General features: G+C 42.4%; 1 protein-coding gene and 1 long non-coding RNA gene across 2 annotated transcripts in view; one reads left to right on the top strand and one right to left on the bottom strand.

Annotated features, from left to right (window-relative positions):
• The window catches only part of RRN3 (RRN3 homolog, RNA polymerase I transcription factor), a 28679-nt gene extending 13236 nt beyond the window's left edge, over positions 1–15443 (top strand). The window contains exons 9-18 of the mRNA XM_038540295.1: positions 329–427; positions 2181–2273; positions 3550–3688; positions 4988–5118; positions 6127–6257; positions 7204–7388; positions 9360–9468; positions 11521–11673; positions 12624–12711; positions 13570–15443. Of these exons, the coding sequence (XP_038396223.1) occupies positions 329–427; positions 2181–2273; positions 3550–3688; positions 4988–5118; positions 6127–6257; positions 7204–7388; positions 9360–9468; positions 11521–11673; positions 12624–12711; positions 13570–13731 (1290 nt within the window). The 3' untranslated portion in view covers positions 13732–15443. The remainder of the gene's footprint in view (positions 1–328; positions 428–2180; positions 2274–3549; positions 3689–4987; positions 5119–6126; positions 6258–7203; positions 7389–9359; positions 9469–11520; positions 11674–12623; positions 12712–13569) is intronic.
• Positions 14131–16950, bottom strand: LOC111096299. Its single transcript, XR_005360898.1, has 3 exons — positions 16860–16950; positions 16028–16195; positions 14131–14318 (listed from the first exon to the last, which is right to left on the bottom strand). It is a non-coding gene; the product is annotated as an uncharacterized LOC111096299 (long non-coding RNA).
• Between the last annotated feature and the right edge of the window lie 19 nt (positions 16951–16969).

Here is a 16969-nt window from a genome sequence, read left to right as displayed (position 1 = left end):
AACTCTGAATGTAATAAAAACCGTTGAACTGGTACACTTTAGATGGATGAATTGTATATGAGGGTTTTGAGTTCAAGCTCCATATTCAATGTAGAAATTACTTAAAAATAAAATCTTAAAAAAAACCAACCCTACCCCCCAGCAAATTTAATTTACTGGGGTAATTAGATTAATTATACTGAATGTTGTATTGGAGAAATAGTATAGTTTCTGTGTTCCTGGATAGTCGATTTTTTTCTCTTTATTTTGAACTAAAGAGTGTATGATGTTTTCTGTACATCATTATGAAACGTTCATCCGTTGTTAAAATGTTTTGTCTCTGTTTTAGGAATGTTATGTTCATAACTTACTAAGGATTAGTGTATATTTTCCAAACTTAAGGCATGAAATTTTGGAGCTTGTGATCGAGAAGCTACTCAAGTTGGATGTAAGTATTTGATAATTTGTTTTTCTCATTGATTTCCATTTATAAAATACATAGTATGTGAAACAGTAGTAGCAGTAATGGAGAAGAATCCACATATCTACCTTTGATTGATTTCTTTGAACATTTCTTGAATTTGATGGATGTCCTGGTAGTTCTAGACAGTCTGATGTCTCATGGTTGGGGAACAAGACATTGATTAATTAGATGGTCACATAAATGTAAAAATACTTTTGTGTATGTAAATGCTATGAATGGAACTCATGCATAGTTATGTGCTGGAAAACATGTCTTGTGAAGAGGTCAAGAAGGCAACTAAGGAAGTGATGTTGAATTCTTTATACACTTTTTAAAGAGGCCTGCAGTGGGAATGAAGGAAAGTGGTAGATTCTAGTGACATGGGGGAAGAAAGGCGAATGGTCCTTTTGACTGGATTGGAAGTGGAGTAGTAGAGGGTAAGAGAGAGGTACTTCCTGGGGAATAGAGTTGGTGTCGGCCATAGGGAGAAAAGTCAGGAGGAGGCTGAGAGAGGAAGAGTTCTGTTTTGGATTGATTGGGGTGCAGGTGGGGAGCCAGATGGAAAATCCTCAGCAAGCAATGGTAGCTTCAGGTAGGCAGATGCTCAACCACTGAGCCACCCAGGCGTCCTATATGGAACAGTTTAGAATGCATTTAGAAAGAAGGGTTACATATAAGTAGGAAAAAAGGCATGATTTTTTCTTTTGTGTTGTTTTAAAGATTTTCTTTGGGCAGCCCCGGTGGCGCAGCGGTTTAGCGCCGCCTGCAGCCTGGGGTGTGATCCTGGAGACCCGGGATCGAGTCCCACGTCGAGCTCCCTGCATGGAGCCTGCTTCTCTCTCTGCCTGTGTCTCTGCCTCTCTTTCGCTCTCTCTGAATAAATAAATAAATAAATCTTTAAAAAAAATTTTTTTCTTTATTTATTCATGAGACACAGGGAGAAGGAGAAGGCTAGGCAGAGGGAGAAGCAGGCTCCATGCAGGGAGCTCGATGTGGGACTCGATCCCGGGACTCGAGGATTACACCCTCAGCCAAGGGCAGATGCTCAACCACTGAGCCACCCAGGCGTCCCCAAAAAGGCATGATTTGAATGTGTGTTAACTGAGATATCTGAAGGGTTATATACCAAAATGAATATTCAGTATTTGAAATTTGACTTGCATCTTGTCATTTTCCTGCTGGGTGGATTGATGATATGCTTCTTGTACAACATGTATGTGAGTGCTGTGCATGGTGAGAGTTAGAATGAACACTGAATTTGTTGAAGCTGATTTTGACCAGCATACTGCATTTCATAATGATTTTATGGAAGTATGTAGTGAAAGGGGTTTGATTTGTAGTCTCAGAAATTCTTTCATGATCCAGACCAGTTTGTAAGTCTGCACCATAGTTGTATATTGAGTTATGGTGCCAGAAAGGGTACTTCTGTGGACTCCTTTCAAGTAAGTATATCAGATAAATTTCCAGTCCCTGAATAGGATAGTTGTATTTTTTTTAAAGGGAGAGCAAGCGAGCAAGCGAGCAAGCGAGCAAGCAGGTAGGGGTGTGGGCAGAGGGAGAGAATCTCAAGCAGGTTCCATGCCCATTGCAGAGCCCAGTGTGGGTTTGATCTCATGACCCTGAGATGACTTCAGCCAGAATCAGGAGTCAGCTGCTAGACTGAGCCACCCAGGTACCCCAAAATAGTTGTATTTTCAAAGCTTTTATTCTTTTTTTTTCCCCTTTTGTTATAATGTAGGTGAATGCATCCCGGCAAGATATTGAGGATGCTGAAGAAGCAGCCATTCAGACTGGTAGTGGGCCAGATGCCACAGAAGGACTCTTCAATATGGTCAGCATTTAATAATGAGCACCCATGCACAGTTCGTAATTCCAGAGGGTGGGAGAGGGTGGCTAACTTCGAGGCTTTAGATTAAAACAGTAGTACAGCAGACTTGAAAGTGATGTTTAAATGAGCAGCTGCTGTCACGATGCTTACTGTCCAGTAGAGTTCATTTATTTCCAGGGCTGTAAGTGTGGGTTGTGGTGAAGTAGGTTTCATTTTTATTCCTCTGTTTGTGCTTGCTTTTTTGTTTTTGTTTTTGTTTGGTAAACCACATACTGCTTATGAAGGAGTGATAAATGGGAAGGCCATGTGATTTCTTTGCCATAATGCAGTACTACTCTGCCTGGGGCGGGAGGGCCTGAGAAGGCGTGAAGAAGCAGGAAAGGGCAGAAGAAGGAATTAAGCAAGAGTTTGCCCTCAGTTGGAAAACAGCTGCAGCACGATGACCCTAGGTCCCAGTTTGAAGCCAGAGAGACAGCCTCCTGTGACCCCTTGCCACCTCGTCCTTTCAGCTGGGGAGGGCAAGAAGGGAGTACAAGGGCGGTTCTCTGGAGAACCAGTGCTCACAGCACCTGGTGCAAGGGTGCCCTGTCCTGGGAAGAGACCTGGCAGTAGCAGCACCCTGCACAATGAGTTCCAGGAGCTGGGGAAAGCTATGATGTTGTTGTGGCCTTGCTTCAGGTGGGCCTTCTACAGGAGAATCTGGCTGGGTTCGGAATCTGCTTTTATTTTGAGTAAAATTGGTTCCGAGTCACACCTCTGGTGGGGAGCCCCTCCCTAGAGGGGTTCTGTGTCTTCTTTGTTTTATCTTTCCTTTTTTAATTAAGATTTTTTAAATCTTTTTTTTAACGATTTTATTTATTTATTCATGAGAGACACAGCATGAGAGAGAGAGGCAGAGACAACAGGCAGAGGGAGAAGCAGGCTCCATGCAGGGAGCCAGACGTGGGACTTGATCCCGGGTCTCCAGGATCACAACCTGGGCTGAAGGTGGCGCTAAACTGCTGAGCCACCCGGGCTGCCGTTTTTATTAAGATTTTTTAAAAAAATTTATTTACTCATGAGAAACACACAGAGAGAGGCAGAGACATAGGCATCGGGAGAAGCAGGCTCCATGCAGGGAACCTGATGTGGGACTCGGTCCCAGGATCCCCGGATCATGACCTGAACCAAAGGCAGATGCTCAATCAGGCACCCCCTGTTTTATAATCACCTCTGAGAATTTCCCACTTACCTGGTTTTACTACAGAGTTTAACGTCAGTTTTTCCTTTATTTTCAAAGGATGAGGATGAAGACACTGAACGTGACACAAAGGCTGACCAACAAAGGCTCGATCACATGGTACATCCTGTAGCCGAGCGCCTGGACATCTTGCTGTCTTTGCTTCTGTCCTACATTAAGGATGTCTGCTACGTAGATGGTAATGACCCATAATCGTCACAGTAGCTACTGTTGAAAACAGCAACGCCCCTGGCTGTGTGAGGGATGTTTTTCATATGTTACTTGTTCATATGTTTTCACGTTACCTGTACTCCTAGAAATCGCATAAAAATCACTGTTTTGAGTATGAGGGTTTCGAGAGGTCAGGTTACTTGCCAGTGTGACACAGCTTTAGAGTGTGGGACTGGATTCAGGCTCAGCTGTATTTGTCTTCAAAGCCCCTAATCGTTTCACTGTCATAGGCAAGAATTATGTATGGAGTTTGGTTATTTTTAGGTGGAGATCAAATCACACTTGAGTTGTTTAAGACATCTCAGAGTGCACTGCACTTTGGTACATGGTGCCTGGTGCTAGGGATTGGGTGTGAAGGTCTTGTGCTATGTTGTGCCAGGTGTCAGTACCACCATGAACACATCAGGGTGCTTCTTGCTATCCTGGAACTTTTTGTCTAGAGGATTTGCCATGCAAACAGGATTCTCCATTCATGTGGCGAAGATTTAAGAATGATAGCCACTCGGAATAATAGGAGTTGAATCTGAGTTGGCTGTATTATTTTAATTTTTTTTGTTATAAAAATAGTACAGTTGGTGGGAGAAAATTTGGGAACTACAGGAAAGGATTAAAAAAGACAATTTAAATATATTTAAATGCATTTGTACTGTTCAGAGAACCATCGTTAGTATCTTGATAGAGGTTTTTCTCTTCTATTAACGTGTATATTTGGGAGTGTGTTTTTCTAGTAATGTGTATTTTGGGTGAGTGCATTTGGAGGGCATGCTGTACACAGTGATTCATCACTGCCCTTTCCATCTGCTGTGAACATTTTCTCAGACCATTCGCTGTCCTTCTAGGTGGTTATTGACTGTGTGGATTTAACTGGTCTCTTTTATCCGTCCCCGCCCCCCCCCCCCTTTTTGCCATTATAAATGTGTAGTGAACATCCTTGTATATCTGTGTCCAGTTATCTCAATGTGATAAATCCCTAGCAGTAGAATTAGTGGATCAAAGGGCTTCTGGCACACAAATAGTAAAATTGCCCTTTATAAGGGTTTCCTTTTTATGGCATCACAGCAGTGTGAGATGAGAGCCTGCCTCATCGTCAGTGCTGGATTATTATAGTTAGAAAGGAAAACTCTGTGCAAAATAAAAATGGCATTTTGTTAGAATCACAGCCTAATGGAAAATGTTTCTGAGTGGTACTTTATTTTTTGAAATTTGGTAATGAAAGTGGCAGCTTAAAAGAATTGTGTGAAGCTGAAATGCCAAAACTTCTCTCTAGGCAAGGTAGATAACAACAAAACGAAGGATTTATATCGAGATCTCATAACCATCTTCGACAAACTCCTATTGCCCACCCACGCCTCCTGCCATGTCCAGTTTTTCATGTTTTACCTCTGCAGCTTTAAATTGGTGAGTACTATGTCAGCATTGTCTTGCTTATTTTATTCTTGCCTATGATTTTGCCTTAAAAACTGAGGGCAAGAGGGAAAAGGGAAGGGAGACACGAGATGAATATATCTTTTTTTCTTGAGCTCGTTTTATTGGTGTCTGTAATAAGATAGCATGTTCTAGGCCAAGTGCTCCTAGAGTGCCATTCTGCATTTGGCCCACTAGGTGGTGCCTTAGCCTTTCGTTGGAGCCTTCACTGTTAAAATCCCAGGAGGTATTTATGTTTATGTCCTTCATTCTCTCTCAGTTGATCCTAACTGGCCTAAAACATCTTCTCAATCCAGAATTTTAAAGCCTTAGCCTTTGACTTTTTGTTTTGGGGGAAAAAAAAGAGGAAATACGGAAGACTTCCTTTGCCACTGTTTATAGTTTCCTGGAATAGTCAGGAGGGTATTCATCTTTTGCTCTCAAGTATGTTTTTGTAGCTCTTGCAAAGAGCTACTTGGGAGAAGTGGAGATTGTGCCCATTGTGAAAGAGAAGCATTAATTAGTCTTTTTTCCATGATTGACATAATTAGTAAAACACCCCACTTTAATCTGTGTCTCTCTTTCTGGGGAAGTTCAGCATGTGCAGTCAGAAACTGCGAGAGTACTTGGCACTCTTGACAGTACTGCTGCAAGGTTCCCATGTGAGTATGGGTTATCCCTGGTTTCCATTTTGGGCTAATTGTCGGAATCACCTGTGGAGCTTTTAAAACAGGTGGATTCCAAAGCCCTGTCACTGACCCTACGAAATCTGTAGGGTTGAATCTGAAGTCCACCTCATTTTAGGAACTTATTTAAGGCTGGGGAACACTTTATTTTTAATACTAGTATCTTACAGTGTTGTAAAATGGAAGAACTGTGAGAACTGCATATATTCTTTATCTAGCACTTTTCCCTATTGCTGAGTTACAATCTTAGAATTCTGATAGCCAGAGATTTCTTCAACATTAAAAAAGATTGGAGCAGTACCTTTTCTTTTTATAGGGATTCGCAGAAGCATTTTTGGAACATCTCTGGAAAAAATTGCAGGATCCAAATAATCCTGCCATCATCAGGCAAGCTGCTGGAAATTATATTGGAAGCTTTTTGGCAAGAGCTAAATTTATTCCTCTTATGTAAGTAACCTAATTTTCCAAGTGCTTTTTCATGTCATGCTTTAAAAAGATTATGGCATTGTCTTAAGTCAGAGAAATACCTGCTTTAATTTTTTTTTTTTGGTCTACCTTTAAAGTGAAAAAATCTGTTCCCCCACTCTAGGCAAGATGTTTACATTTCCACAAGGCAATTTCAGAATAAAATGTCTCCTTTAGATATAAAACCTTAGCTAGAAAGCTTGTGTCATCTGTTTTGGATGGTTACACTTAAATGTGAAGACTCATTTGTCTTCATGGATTATTTTACAGTGCTGTATACTGTTTTGATTCTTCTTATAGGTTTGTCATTTTTCATTTGCATTACAAATCAGTTGTATCTGTTAACGCTGAAGAAAAAACCGTTTTAAAGGTAATAGATCTATTTAGGAGGCCAGCTCTGGGCCTACTTCTTCCAGTGATCTGTGAAGATGTGTTTGGACAAGGATGCTGTTACACACCCTTCCCCAACAACTAAAAGCCATCTGTCCATGCTGCCCTAACTTATGGCCACAGAACTTCATCAGAATCCCGTAGAGAATGATGAACTCAATTGGACTATCTCTTCCTTGTGAGATATTGCTAAATGTGCCTTTTTCTGTGGCCCTATTCCTCTGAGAGGTCAGGGAGCCTGTTGGAGAAGTCCTTCTGAGTTGATAAGGAGGCACTTGTCCATCCCTTGGGACCTCAGGCATCCTTAGGGGCCTGTTTTTCTTAGAAGGTCTGTGCACTCTACCTTACAATTGAAAAGCTGTCTTCCCTTCTGCCCATACTTTTCCTTCCTTTGATTGCTTCTCTGTGCTCATGGGTAATAAATAGATCAAGAATCTTACAGACTGACTTTGTAGTGAGAGGCAATTGGTGTGCTTTTACGTCACTGTTGTTTTTTTATGAAGCAAGTGAAGTTGACTTGAATTTTTTTTTCCCCTAGTACTGTAAAATCATGCCTAGATCTTTTGGTTAACTGGCTGCACATCTACCTTAACAACCAGGATTCAGGAGCAAAGGCATTTTGTGACGTTGCGCTCCATGGACCCTTTTACTCAGCTTGCCAGGCTGTGTTCTACACTTTTGTTTTCAGACACAAGCAGCTATTAAGTGGAAACCTGAAAGAAGGTCAGTGATGTGGGATTGACAGATGTGAACTGGATTTTCCTGGGATGCCAGTCACTCTTTAGAAGGGAGAGTTGTTACTTTTTTGAGAATTTCGTGAAAACTCTGGAGTCAGAATAATGTCCATGCACTCAGACTTTGACCCTTATTTTCCAGCAGCCCTTGAGCTCCTAAAGCCCTTTGTAGCCCCTCTGGAGCAGAGGATGGACTTGAGGTTGAGCACTCCATTTTAGAGGGTGGCATCTAGAGTACTTGTGAACCGTGAAGATGTTGTTCGTAGAGGCGAGGCCTGGCACAGTGCTCCCTGCTGTCCTCGGGATGGCCCCTGAAGAGTAGGCATCATTCCCCCTTGTGGGGACTAGGCACACACAGGATATTGATTGGCAGGATTAGAGAATAAAACCAGATGGGTATGATTCTAAAGCTTGGGGTCCTAACAGTTACTCTGCTTTATCTAAGGACTTAAGCATTAATCTTCAGTTTTGCTAATTTCTGAGGGTTGTGTATATAATTTAAATCTACCAGATGAAGCTTGTTTATCAGGTTAGTGTGACAAGAATAGCATTAAGTCAACTTAAATGGTTTTATTTATTTGCATGAATAATTCAAGTGGTTTAATAAGCTGTTTCCTCTAAACCAAATGTTCTCAAGCTCTGACATTTGGGGCTGGTTCTCTAGTTGTGGGCTCCGTCCTGGGCATTCTATGATGGTTGGCACTCTACCCGCTAAATGCTGGTAGCATTAGGCCCCCCTCCCCCCACCAACTCTGTTGTGACAACTCAAATTCTCAGACACTGCCACATGTCCTCCTCGAGGGCACAGCTGCCTTAAGAGGTGAGAACCACAGCTCTGAAATTGAACTGTATGTGTTGATTGTATGTATTTACTTATATCCTGTTACTTCTAAAAAGATTAGGACTAGTTGTATAAATCAGGAGAAGGACAAGGTTTTAGCACAACGTAAGCAAAGTATTTTTTTTGTGTATGTAAATAAATGGTAAGATAGGTTGACAAATTGAATTTAAATTTTAAAAAATGGTAAGAGTCTTGGTTAAAGAGGATGTAGTTCTTGAAAGCCATGACATTTTTAGTTATTTTTATCAGAATATACATCAAAGATGGGGTGTCTGGCTGGCTTAGAAGAACACGGGACTCTGGATCTCTGGGTCGTGAATTCAAACCCCACGTTGGGTGTAGAAATTACTTAAATAAAACTTAAAATACATTAAAGAATCTCCTAAGAAAAATGTACTTAAGCATAGATTGGCTTGCTTGCCTTTAAAAATAAGTGTGCTTTCTTTTACTAATATAGGAGAGAACTATATTTACTTGTTCCAGGAGAGTGGTAGCTCTACCTCTGTAGTTTCCTTGTGAAAAAAAAAACACAACTGGTAAATGAACAGCTATTGCACACTTGAATAATTTGCTCAACTTCACTAATAATTTCAGACATTCAGGTCTTGCTGTTTGTTTGCTCTTGTCGGATTGGCATATTTATCTGTTTGTGGAAGTAAGGAAGGAGAAACTCCAAATTGTATAGTCACTACCTCTTGGGAATGGACACTGAGTGTTGCCTCAGCTTCGTATTGATTTCATGATTAACTGAAATCAAATCACGTGGGTTTCCCCCCCACCCTCTAAACTCAGGATATGCTGAGCTTACAAGTACCCAACTTCCAAATTGTCACAGAAGTTCATTGCTCACTACAGATGTGTGCTTACTTCCTGTGTCTTTGAAAGAATATGCTGTTTTCTTTAGAAAAGTTGACTTCGTCATAAGGAGGTGTGTGATTAAGCCTGGTGACATTCTGTGGGGCTCTGCATTGTGTGACTACATGGACCTCAGTTATTTAAAGCATTTCTGCAAATAACTGTGAGAATTTTTTTTGATGTGTGAGATAATCTGTGCTGCTTAAAGATACTTAGACTGTTATGTTTGTACTTTTAATAAAGTGTTTTGTTTTTTAATCAAAGGTTTGAGATACCTTCAAAGTCTAAATTTTGAACGTATAGTGATGAGTCAGCTGAATCCCCTGAAGATTTGTCTGCCTTCGGTAGTTAACTTTTTTGCTGCAATCACAAGGTAAGTAAGTTATTTTTACCTTACGGGGGGGAAACTATTTAAAAATATATTTATGGGGCAGCCCGGGTGGCTCAGCGGTCAGCGCCGCCTGCAGCCCAGGGCGTGATCCTGGAGACCCGGGATCGAGTCCCACGTCGGGCTCCCTGCACGGAGCCTGCTTCTTCTCTGCCTGTGTCTCTGCCTCTCTGTCTCCTACTCTGTGTCTCTCATGAATAAATAAAATAAAATCTTTAAAAAATATATGTATATATATATTTATGTTAGTGTCAGTATTGTACAATTCCCCTAAATTTCTATGAAATTATTCAGTAAAATTAATAACCATAAAACATGTAAAAACCAGTAAGCGTGTACTTGCAGGAAACATTGCAGTTAAGCTTTTGTTTTTTTATGATTTTTACAAAGATATTCATTAGGATGATAAACAGACGGGATGTGAGAGGGTTATGCCAGTAGGAGACAGGCTCTTACAGGGGCCGTCCAGTCAGGCCCATGACTCCAGGCCGTGCAGAGTAGGTGCTGTGTCCCTGCACACCTGGACGGGTATCACACTCAGCTCACTGTCCTCACCGTGTGAGGACTGTAGTGGTAAGCCCTGCTTAAAACGAGGAAAGTAGGGACACCTGGGTGGCTCAGTGGTTAGGTGCATCTGCCTTTGGCTCAGGGCCTGATCCTGGAGTCCTGGGATCAAGTCCTGCATCAGGCTCAGCATGGAGCCTGCTTCTCCCTCTGTCTATGTCTCTGCCTCTCTCTGTGTGTCTCTCGTGAATAAATAAATAAAATCTTAAAAAAAAAAAAGAAGGTGGAGACCCAGAGAGACGGGATGACTAATGAGAAGGGGCTCCCTGGTGGCAGAGCCAGCATGTGAACACAGGCAGTCTCTGGTCCTCTCCGAATTCTTCTGCCTAAAGTACAAAGTGAGATGGAGACTCTGAGCCCTTGATCAGAATATTCAGGCTAGGATCATGGCTTAAAATCTATAACAGCTAGGAGTCTCTTCTGGTACAAGACAAAGATAATTCTTTCATCATTTAATCCCCTTTAGATCACTTGCTGCTCTTACTTAGGGCCCTTATTTTTCTTTTGTTAGGCTTGTAGTTCAAGGTGTTCTGTCTCCTGAGGACTAGTTCTGGGGCCCGTCCTGAGATCTCAAAAATGATAACAGAATTGAGGAAAGGAATGAGCAAGCAAGAAGGTCTGGGGTGTGAAAGGCCCAGCACATGGCGGGAAGGTGGGAAGCAGCAGATGAAGAAAAGCTGAGACAGGAGCTCCTAGAATATTTGTGGGCTGGGAGCAGAGGGCCTCAGGTAGGGTGCAAGCTGTCTGAGAGGCTGTAGGTATGGGGTCGGGTGGACAGTGGAATTCTGGGATGAGACGTGAGGCCAAGAGCCAGGAACAGTGGTGTGTGTCAAGCCGATGTATTGTTCTGTGGCTCCTGCTTTTGCTTCCTTAATGATTTTGGGATTCCTGTTGACCCATACAGTTGCACTTGATTCTGACTATTGTGTTATGTCCTGTTAATTTTTTTTAAATCAGTCCTTTGTTGGGATGAAGTTGTTTTTTCAGGATTGGGAACAGCAGCTTAGGGGCATCATTACAGGCATGTCCAGTACCGTCCTCACTACAACAGCCAAGTCTCTCCCTCAGCAGCCATGATCCTGTCAGTAAATCCTGAACCCCCTTTTCACCAATCTTCTAATTTTCTTACAAATAGTGAAAGTAAATTAGACAGCTTATATAGTTTTGCCAGCTAAGAGATTCGTACCTTGAACACATTCATTTTTAGTGAGTCATGCCTGTTAATCTAAGCCACTCTCGTTCTGAAAGCAGTAGCCACACTTTCTCTCTCCTTGTCAGGCTTGTAAACAGTACGCCCGGAAAGCTGTACCCTAAAAGCATTGCTTCTTGTTTTATGTTATTTTTTCTTGTACTTGTTATGTTTGATAATATCTGTGTGGTCAGAATAGTTGTCACACACGAACAAGCATGTCAGCGCAGAGTAATTCCACCCTATTAACGCCTTCCGTCTACGTCTGGCTTTGTTGTTCCAAGTAAATACCAGCTGGTCTTCTGCTACACTATAATTGAGAGGAACAATCGCCAGATGCTGCCAGTTATTAGAAATACAGCTGGAGGGGACTCGGTGCAAACCTGCACAAACCCACTTGACACCTTCTTCCCCTTCGATCCTTGTGTGCTTAAGAGGTAGGTACAATTAGACCACTGACCTGGCAGTGGGGACTTTACATGGGATGTGTATTTGCTTTTCTCAGGATTAGGGCTCCTTTGTCCTAGGTGGCTGTTCATATCTGTTTATCAGCAGCTCGAGGTCCCCTTGCATGTATGTCATGGGCCCAAGGCAGACGATCCCTGTCAGAGGCGGCAGGTGCCCAGAGCACTCCGGGGTGTGCATACCTGCAATTCAGGAAGAACCCCGGATTGATGCCAAAGGTTTTTTCATTCTTTTGTTTTTCTGTAAACCTGTTGGTTTCAACATGAAAGGGGCTGGATATAGAGGTGTCTGGATAGAGAGGATGCTGCCTTTTTCGTGGCTCAGAATTTTCTGCCAAGCGACTTGTTCCTTCCTCTGGAGACCACAGTCCGTGCTGTTGCAAAGGATAAACAGCAGCTACATCTAGATGGGTAGTTGTGAAAAACTACCAGGCCAGTCTTCAACTGTGCATCTGTGTAAGGAAGCAGGAGTTCTGCTTATTGTGCACTTACTAGCAACACCATAACTGAGGAGTATCTGGTCCCCCAAGTCTTGGTTGACTGAAACCACATTGATTTTTCTCCCCAGACTAATTTTTAGTAGATTTACTATAAGAAGATAAAAAATGAAATTCCAGAGTAATATAATTTTGTTTTTCTTTGGATATATTCTAACTCATTATGAGTTCTTGCAGAGTTGAGAGAGAATTTCACTTGAAAATAAAAGTTGAGAAGCAGTTGCTTCATACGCTGAGTAGATGAAGCTTTACAAACAAGGAGCCATGTTATTTACAGTACTGTGACATAGCAGTATTTTTTGGCACAATGATTATTTGAGCCATAGTGTTTATTTTGGGTAATGGATCCTGTGGGAAAAGAGCCAGACAAGTCTGACCTTCAGTATAGCATCGAACTTGACTTTGAAATGTGATCACTGTCGATAGGTCGAAGAAATTCATCGATCCTGTTTATCAGATATGGGAAGACATGAATGCAGAAGAGCTTCAGGAGTTTAAGAAACCCATTAAAAAGGTAAATTCATGACTCGGCACTCTTGGGATTTCCGGTGTGGTCACAGACACAAATAGTAAATAGCAATGTTACACTTAAAAAACACTACATTTTATTCATTCCGCCTTCACAAAAATCCAAGCTCAGGTTATGTTCTTTTTATGAAGAGAATTTTTGTTTTTTTTGGTGAACTAGACCTTTTTTTTTTTTTTTTTTTTTTTCCTTAAGATTTTATTTATTTATTCATGAGAGACACAGGCAGAGGGAGAAGCAGGCTCCATGCAGGGAGCCCGATGTGGGACTCAATCCCAGGTCTCTAGGATCATGCCCTGGGCTGAAGGCAGTGCTAAACCTCTGAGCCACCCGAGCTGCCCTAAACTAGACCTTTTATAAGTGGACTTTGGGTAGTGAAGGTTAATTAAAAATCAGCTCCATAAATTAAGATCTTTACCACATGATCATCACTACCAAGTAACAATCTCGAATTTACTTAAGTATCATTTTTCATAAGTAATCATTGGAAAGCTCTTTTTTTTCTTTATAGTTTTTTGGCAGGGGTCGTTCATTCACTCATTCACATTGTGTTAGATACAAGGGTGATGATGCTGAGTGAGAATGTCGTGTCATGCTGCCTGCCCTTTCTGAGCTTAAAATCTGTTTTAAAAAAAATCACACTTTACACATGTAAATAGTTATGACATGTGACCAGCAATCATGTAGGTGGTTGGTAATATTGAAGTGGGTGTCTGAGGAAGTTTCTGAAATTAAGATACTTTTCTTTATGTTCATCTTTCTAGAAGTGGCACATTCCTCAAAGGAATTCTTGAAATTTCACACTGCCACTGGGGATCCTACTGATAATCTCTGTTCTTTATATAGGAGGTGGTGGAAGACGAAGATGATGATTTTTTGAAGGGTGAAGTTGGGATCACTCCGAGCTCCTTTGACACGCATTTCCGAAGCCCTGCGAGTAGTGTGGGCTCCCCTCCCACGTTATACCTGCCAGACCAGTCCCCTCTGATCACAAGGGTTTGTGATTGAAATGAGCATTCCTCCCTGTTGGGCCCTTGAGTGCCAGGGCTCATGATATTTGAACTGGAGCGAGTACATGCCTCAGGCATCTTACTTTCAAGGTAGACTTTAGTGTCTGGACTTTTTTTTTCCTGTTTGCTTCCCTACAGACAGAAGGAAAAGACTGGATATCATGTGCAATATTTTGGAATGGAGTTGATGATAAATTTTGAAGGCTTGTGTTGTCTAATGTATATTTTATTTCATTTCAGCTTTACGACATCATTGTGAAATTTCTAATATTGGCAACAGCCTGTTTTAACCGATTGCATTTTTCCACATAGGTTTTTGTCTGAGCCGTAGTCACAGGACTGTGTTGATCTGATTTCTTTTCAGTGGAAAAAAATCCTCTATGTAGACACTATTCAGTGTCTTTAAAATGATTTTACTTTGGACATATTGTTGACCCTCAGCTGGAACTATATGTCTGTTTTGGGTTGTCAGTGGGGTGCGGAGAGGACGGGAGGAATGTGGAGAGGTGGCCAGAGCTGGTCCCTGACTCTGGAAGCTGGAGCTGGCACGGAAAATCTCCAGGGACTTTGGAGACCAATGAAATCCTGGAGGGAAGAGATGGAGTGTTTAGGGAAATAGAAGCAGACAAATCATACACTTGTGAGTTTAAAAATGAATTTAAAAGAAACACGGAGTTCGGGGTAAATGTAATTCCCATGTGCTGAGAGTGAGGTTGGACTTTTATAAAACATAGCACGTTGGCATTTTACCCTGAGGCTCCCAGGAGCTGTTAGAACTGGAACTGCTTGTTTGTAGTGGAATGTTACTTGGGTTTTCCTCTTTTTTAAAAAACTAGAATCAGTTGGTCATTTTGAGAATTTCTTTGTGCTAACGGGCGGGGAAAAAGGGGGCTTGGGTTATTCGGTGGAATGGTTTTGCCAGCCACAACAGACCAAGGTTACATACAGCTCCAGCCTTGGTCTATTGGCTGCTGGTATCATGGATTTCGCTTAGTGAGATCTCTGGTGAGGCTCTTTTTGTACTTTTATAACTAAACACTGAGAGAGAGGAGTCTAAACAACCTCACTTTATAACACGTGTGCAAACACTGCTAGGCTCATTTTGTAGCTCATGCATATTTTAGCTTCATTCCTTATTTGTGTACTTTTTTTGTTACTTGTGAAAATGGACATCTCTAAACATATTTATTTTTCTGCCACTTTTCCTATTATTTAAAAGCAAGCAATATTTTCTTGATCACAAATATTTTGTAATGAAATACTTTCTCTTTCCTAGGGCTTTGTATGCTCTTGTATAATTATATTGATGGCAATGTAGAGTAAATATGTTTTTGGAAAATAGAAATTTTTATTGGTTTAAAATGTTTTGGATATTGCAGATTTTCTTTTGGTGACTTGGTGGAAAGTCATTTGAGAACGTTTAGGTTCTCTCTCTCTTTTTTTTTAACTGGCAAAAAGGTGGGATTTTTGTAAGCTGGGTAAATGAGTACATGAAAATGTGTCTGTAGAAGTTAACGGTAAGTGGGCCTTTGTGGGTTTGAAGTTTTAATGTAGAAGGGTCTTTATAAATAAGTCTGTTTAATTTCAAAGAAGTTGAGGGGGAAAACATTGTAAAAATAAAACAATGGCACAGTTACTCTGGACCTTTTGTTCTTATACCAGTAAAGGAGTCAAGGGAGGTACCCCAATAAAGAGGCTTCTCACACTGATGCCATGATTTCTGTGGTTTTTACTGATCTCTCTTAAAGCTCCATGAGAAACTGCAGTTGAACACTTTCTCTGTTTAAGAGGCAGAAGTACCACTAGACCGGCTGCAGGTGGTGCTGGGAAACAAAGTACACACTGGTGAGGAGCGACGATTCTAGGGGCAGCCAAGGTGTCAAGGACTCTGCGCACATCCAGCCACAAGAGCTACCCAGGCTTGAACTGATTCCAGGAAAACAAACACTTCTTTGAAAAATGCACATGCTTTAAAAGAACATCTATGGGGGGGGGGGGGGAATTGGGGGATTTCCTTGGGAATTCTAGAAAAAGGATCTTCTATTCCTCTTATTGAAAAGCAGGCTTTCATTTGGGGTAGGAGTTCCAGGGTCCACCCTGTTGTCTGTTTGGTATGGTCGGCTCTTAAAGAGAAGTGGTGAATTTATACAAGTGTGAAAAGGACCAGGGACTTCTCAGGTGTCACGGGTTGTTACTGTCTGTCTAGCCAGCTGTGTGACGTCTAGCCAGCTGTGTGACGTTGAGCAAGTCTGAACTCCCTTGTGAGCTGTAAGATGGAGATAACTATTACGTACTTTAGGGTTGTGATGATTCATTGGGAATGCATGGAAAGGCAGTGGCTGTTCTGCCTTGTGAGAAAGTGAAGCAAGAAGCACTTCCATGGAGAGGTCTTTCCAAGGCAGAGGCGACGTTTGTTTCAGCCACACTGATTGGCTCCTTGGTACCAGCTGAAGAGGTGCCACCTGGAGAGGAAGGGCCAGTGTTTGTGGCCCCCCGCACCGCCCCCGCCCCAATCCCCTTGGGAGCTTTGAAAAACTAAGGCGGGGGAATACAGATGCCATTCCAACGTGCTTGCTCTGTGAGGTGGCTCCTCATCTCCTCGCTAATTTGTAAAGTTACCTTTTAGTTAACCTAGTGTGGAGTTGGGTCTACTTAAGGAATATTTCCAAATTCAGAACAGAGAGCCCCTAGGTAGGAAGCTTCACCCCGAGATAGCTATTCTCAGTAGGGACGGAAGGTATCTTGTTGATCTTCAGTCCCAGGGTTCATCACTAAGTGCCTACTGGACGCCAGGTAGCAAGTGTTAGGACGATTTCTAAATGTGTGCGGTTAGCAAAGTTTCGGCTCTATTTTCGCAGTTTAGCGTTTACTATTGATTGAACATAATGCTATGGAGCAGTGTAGGTTCCTCACTCAGATAAATAATCTCAAGGTCACGATGGAGTAGTAGAGCCGTGATGTTGACGGCAGGCCGTCGGACCCCAAAGCCCACACTCCGGCCAGGCTGGCTGGTCACTGAGCCCGAGCGCGGGCTCTCGCTGTCAGCCCGGCTCCGCGCCCTCCCGGGGAGCCCACGCTTTCGGGACTACATTTCCCAGGGCCCCCTGCGGGGGGGTGGGGAGAAACCTGGCCGCCGACCGCTCCCTCGCGCTTGGACTACATCTCCCACAGGGCCGCGCGGGCCCGCCTCCGGTTTCCTGGCCGCCGCGCTGCGCCGTGCCGCGCCGCGCCCCTCC

This window comes from Canis lupus, chromosome 6, assembly GCF_011100685.1.
Source record: "Canis lupus familiaris isolate Mischka breed German Shepherd chromosome 6, alternate assembly UU_Cfam_GSD_1.0, whole genome shotgun sequence".
NCBI classification, from domain to species: Eukaryota; Metazoa; Chordata; class Mammalia; order Carnivora; family Canidae; genus Canis; species Canis lupus.
This window is presented reverse-complemented; position numbering and strand designations above follow the sequence as displayed.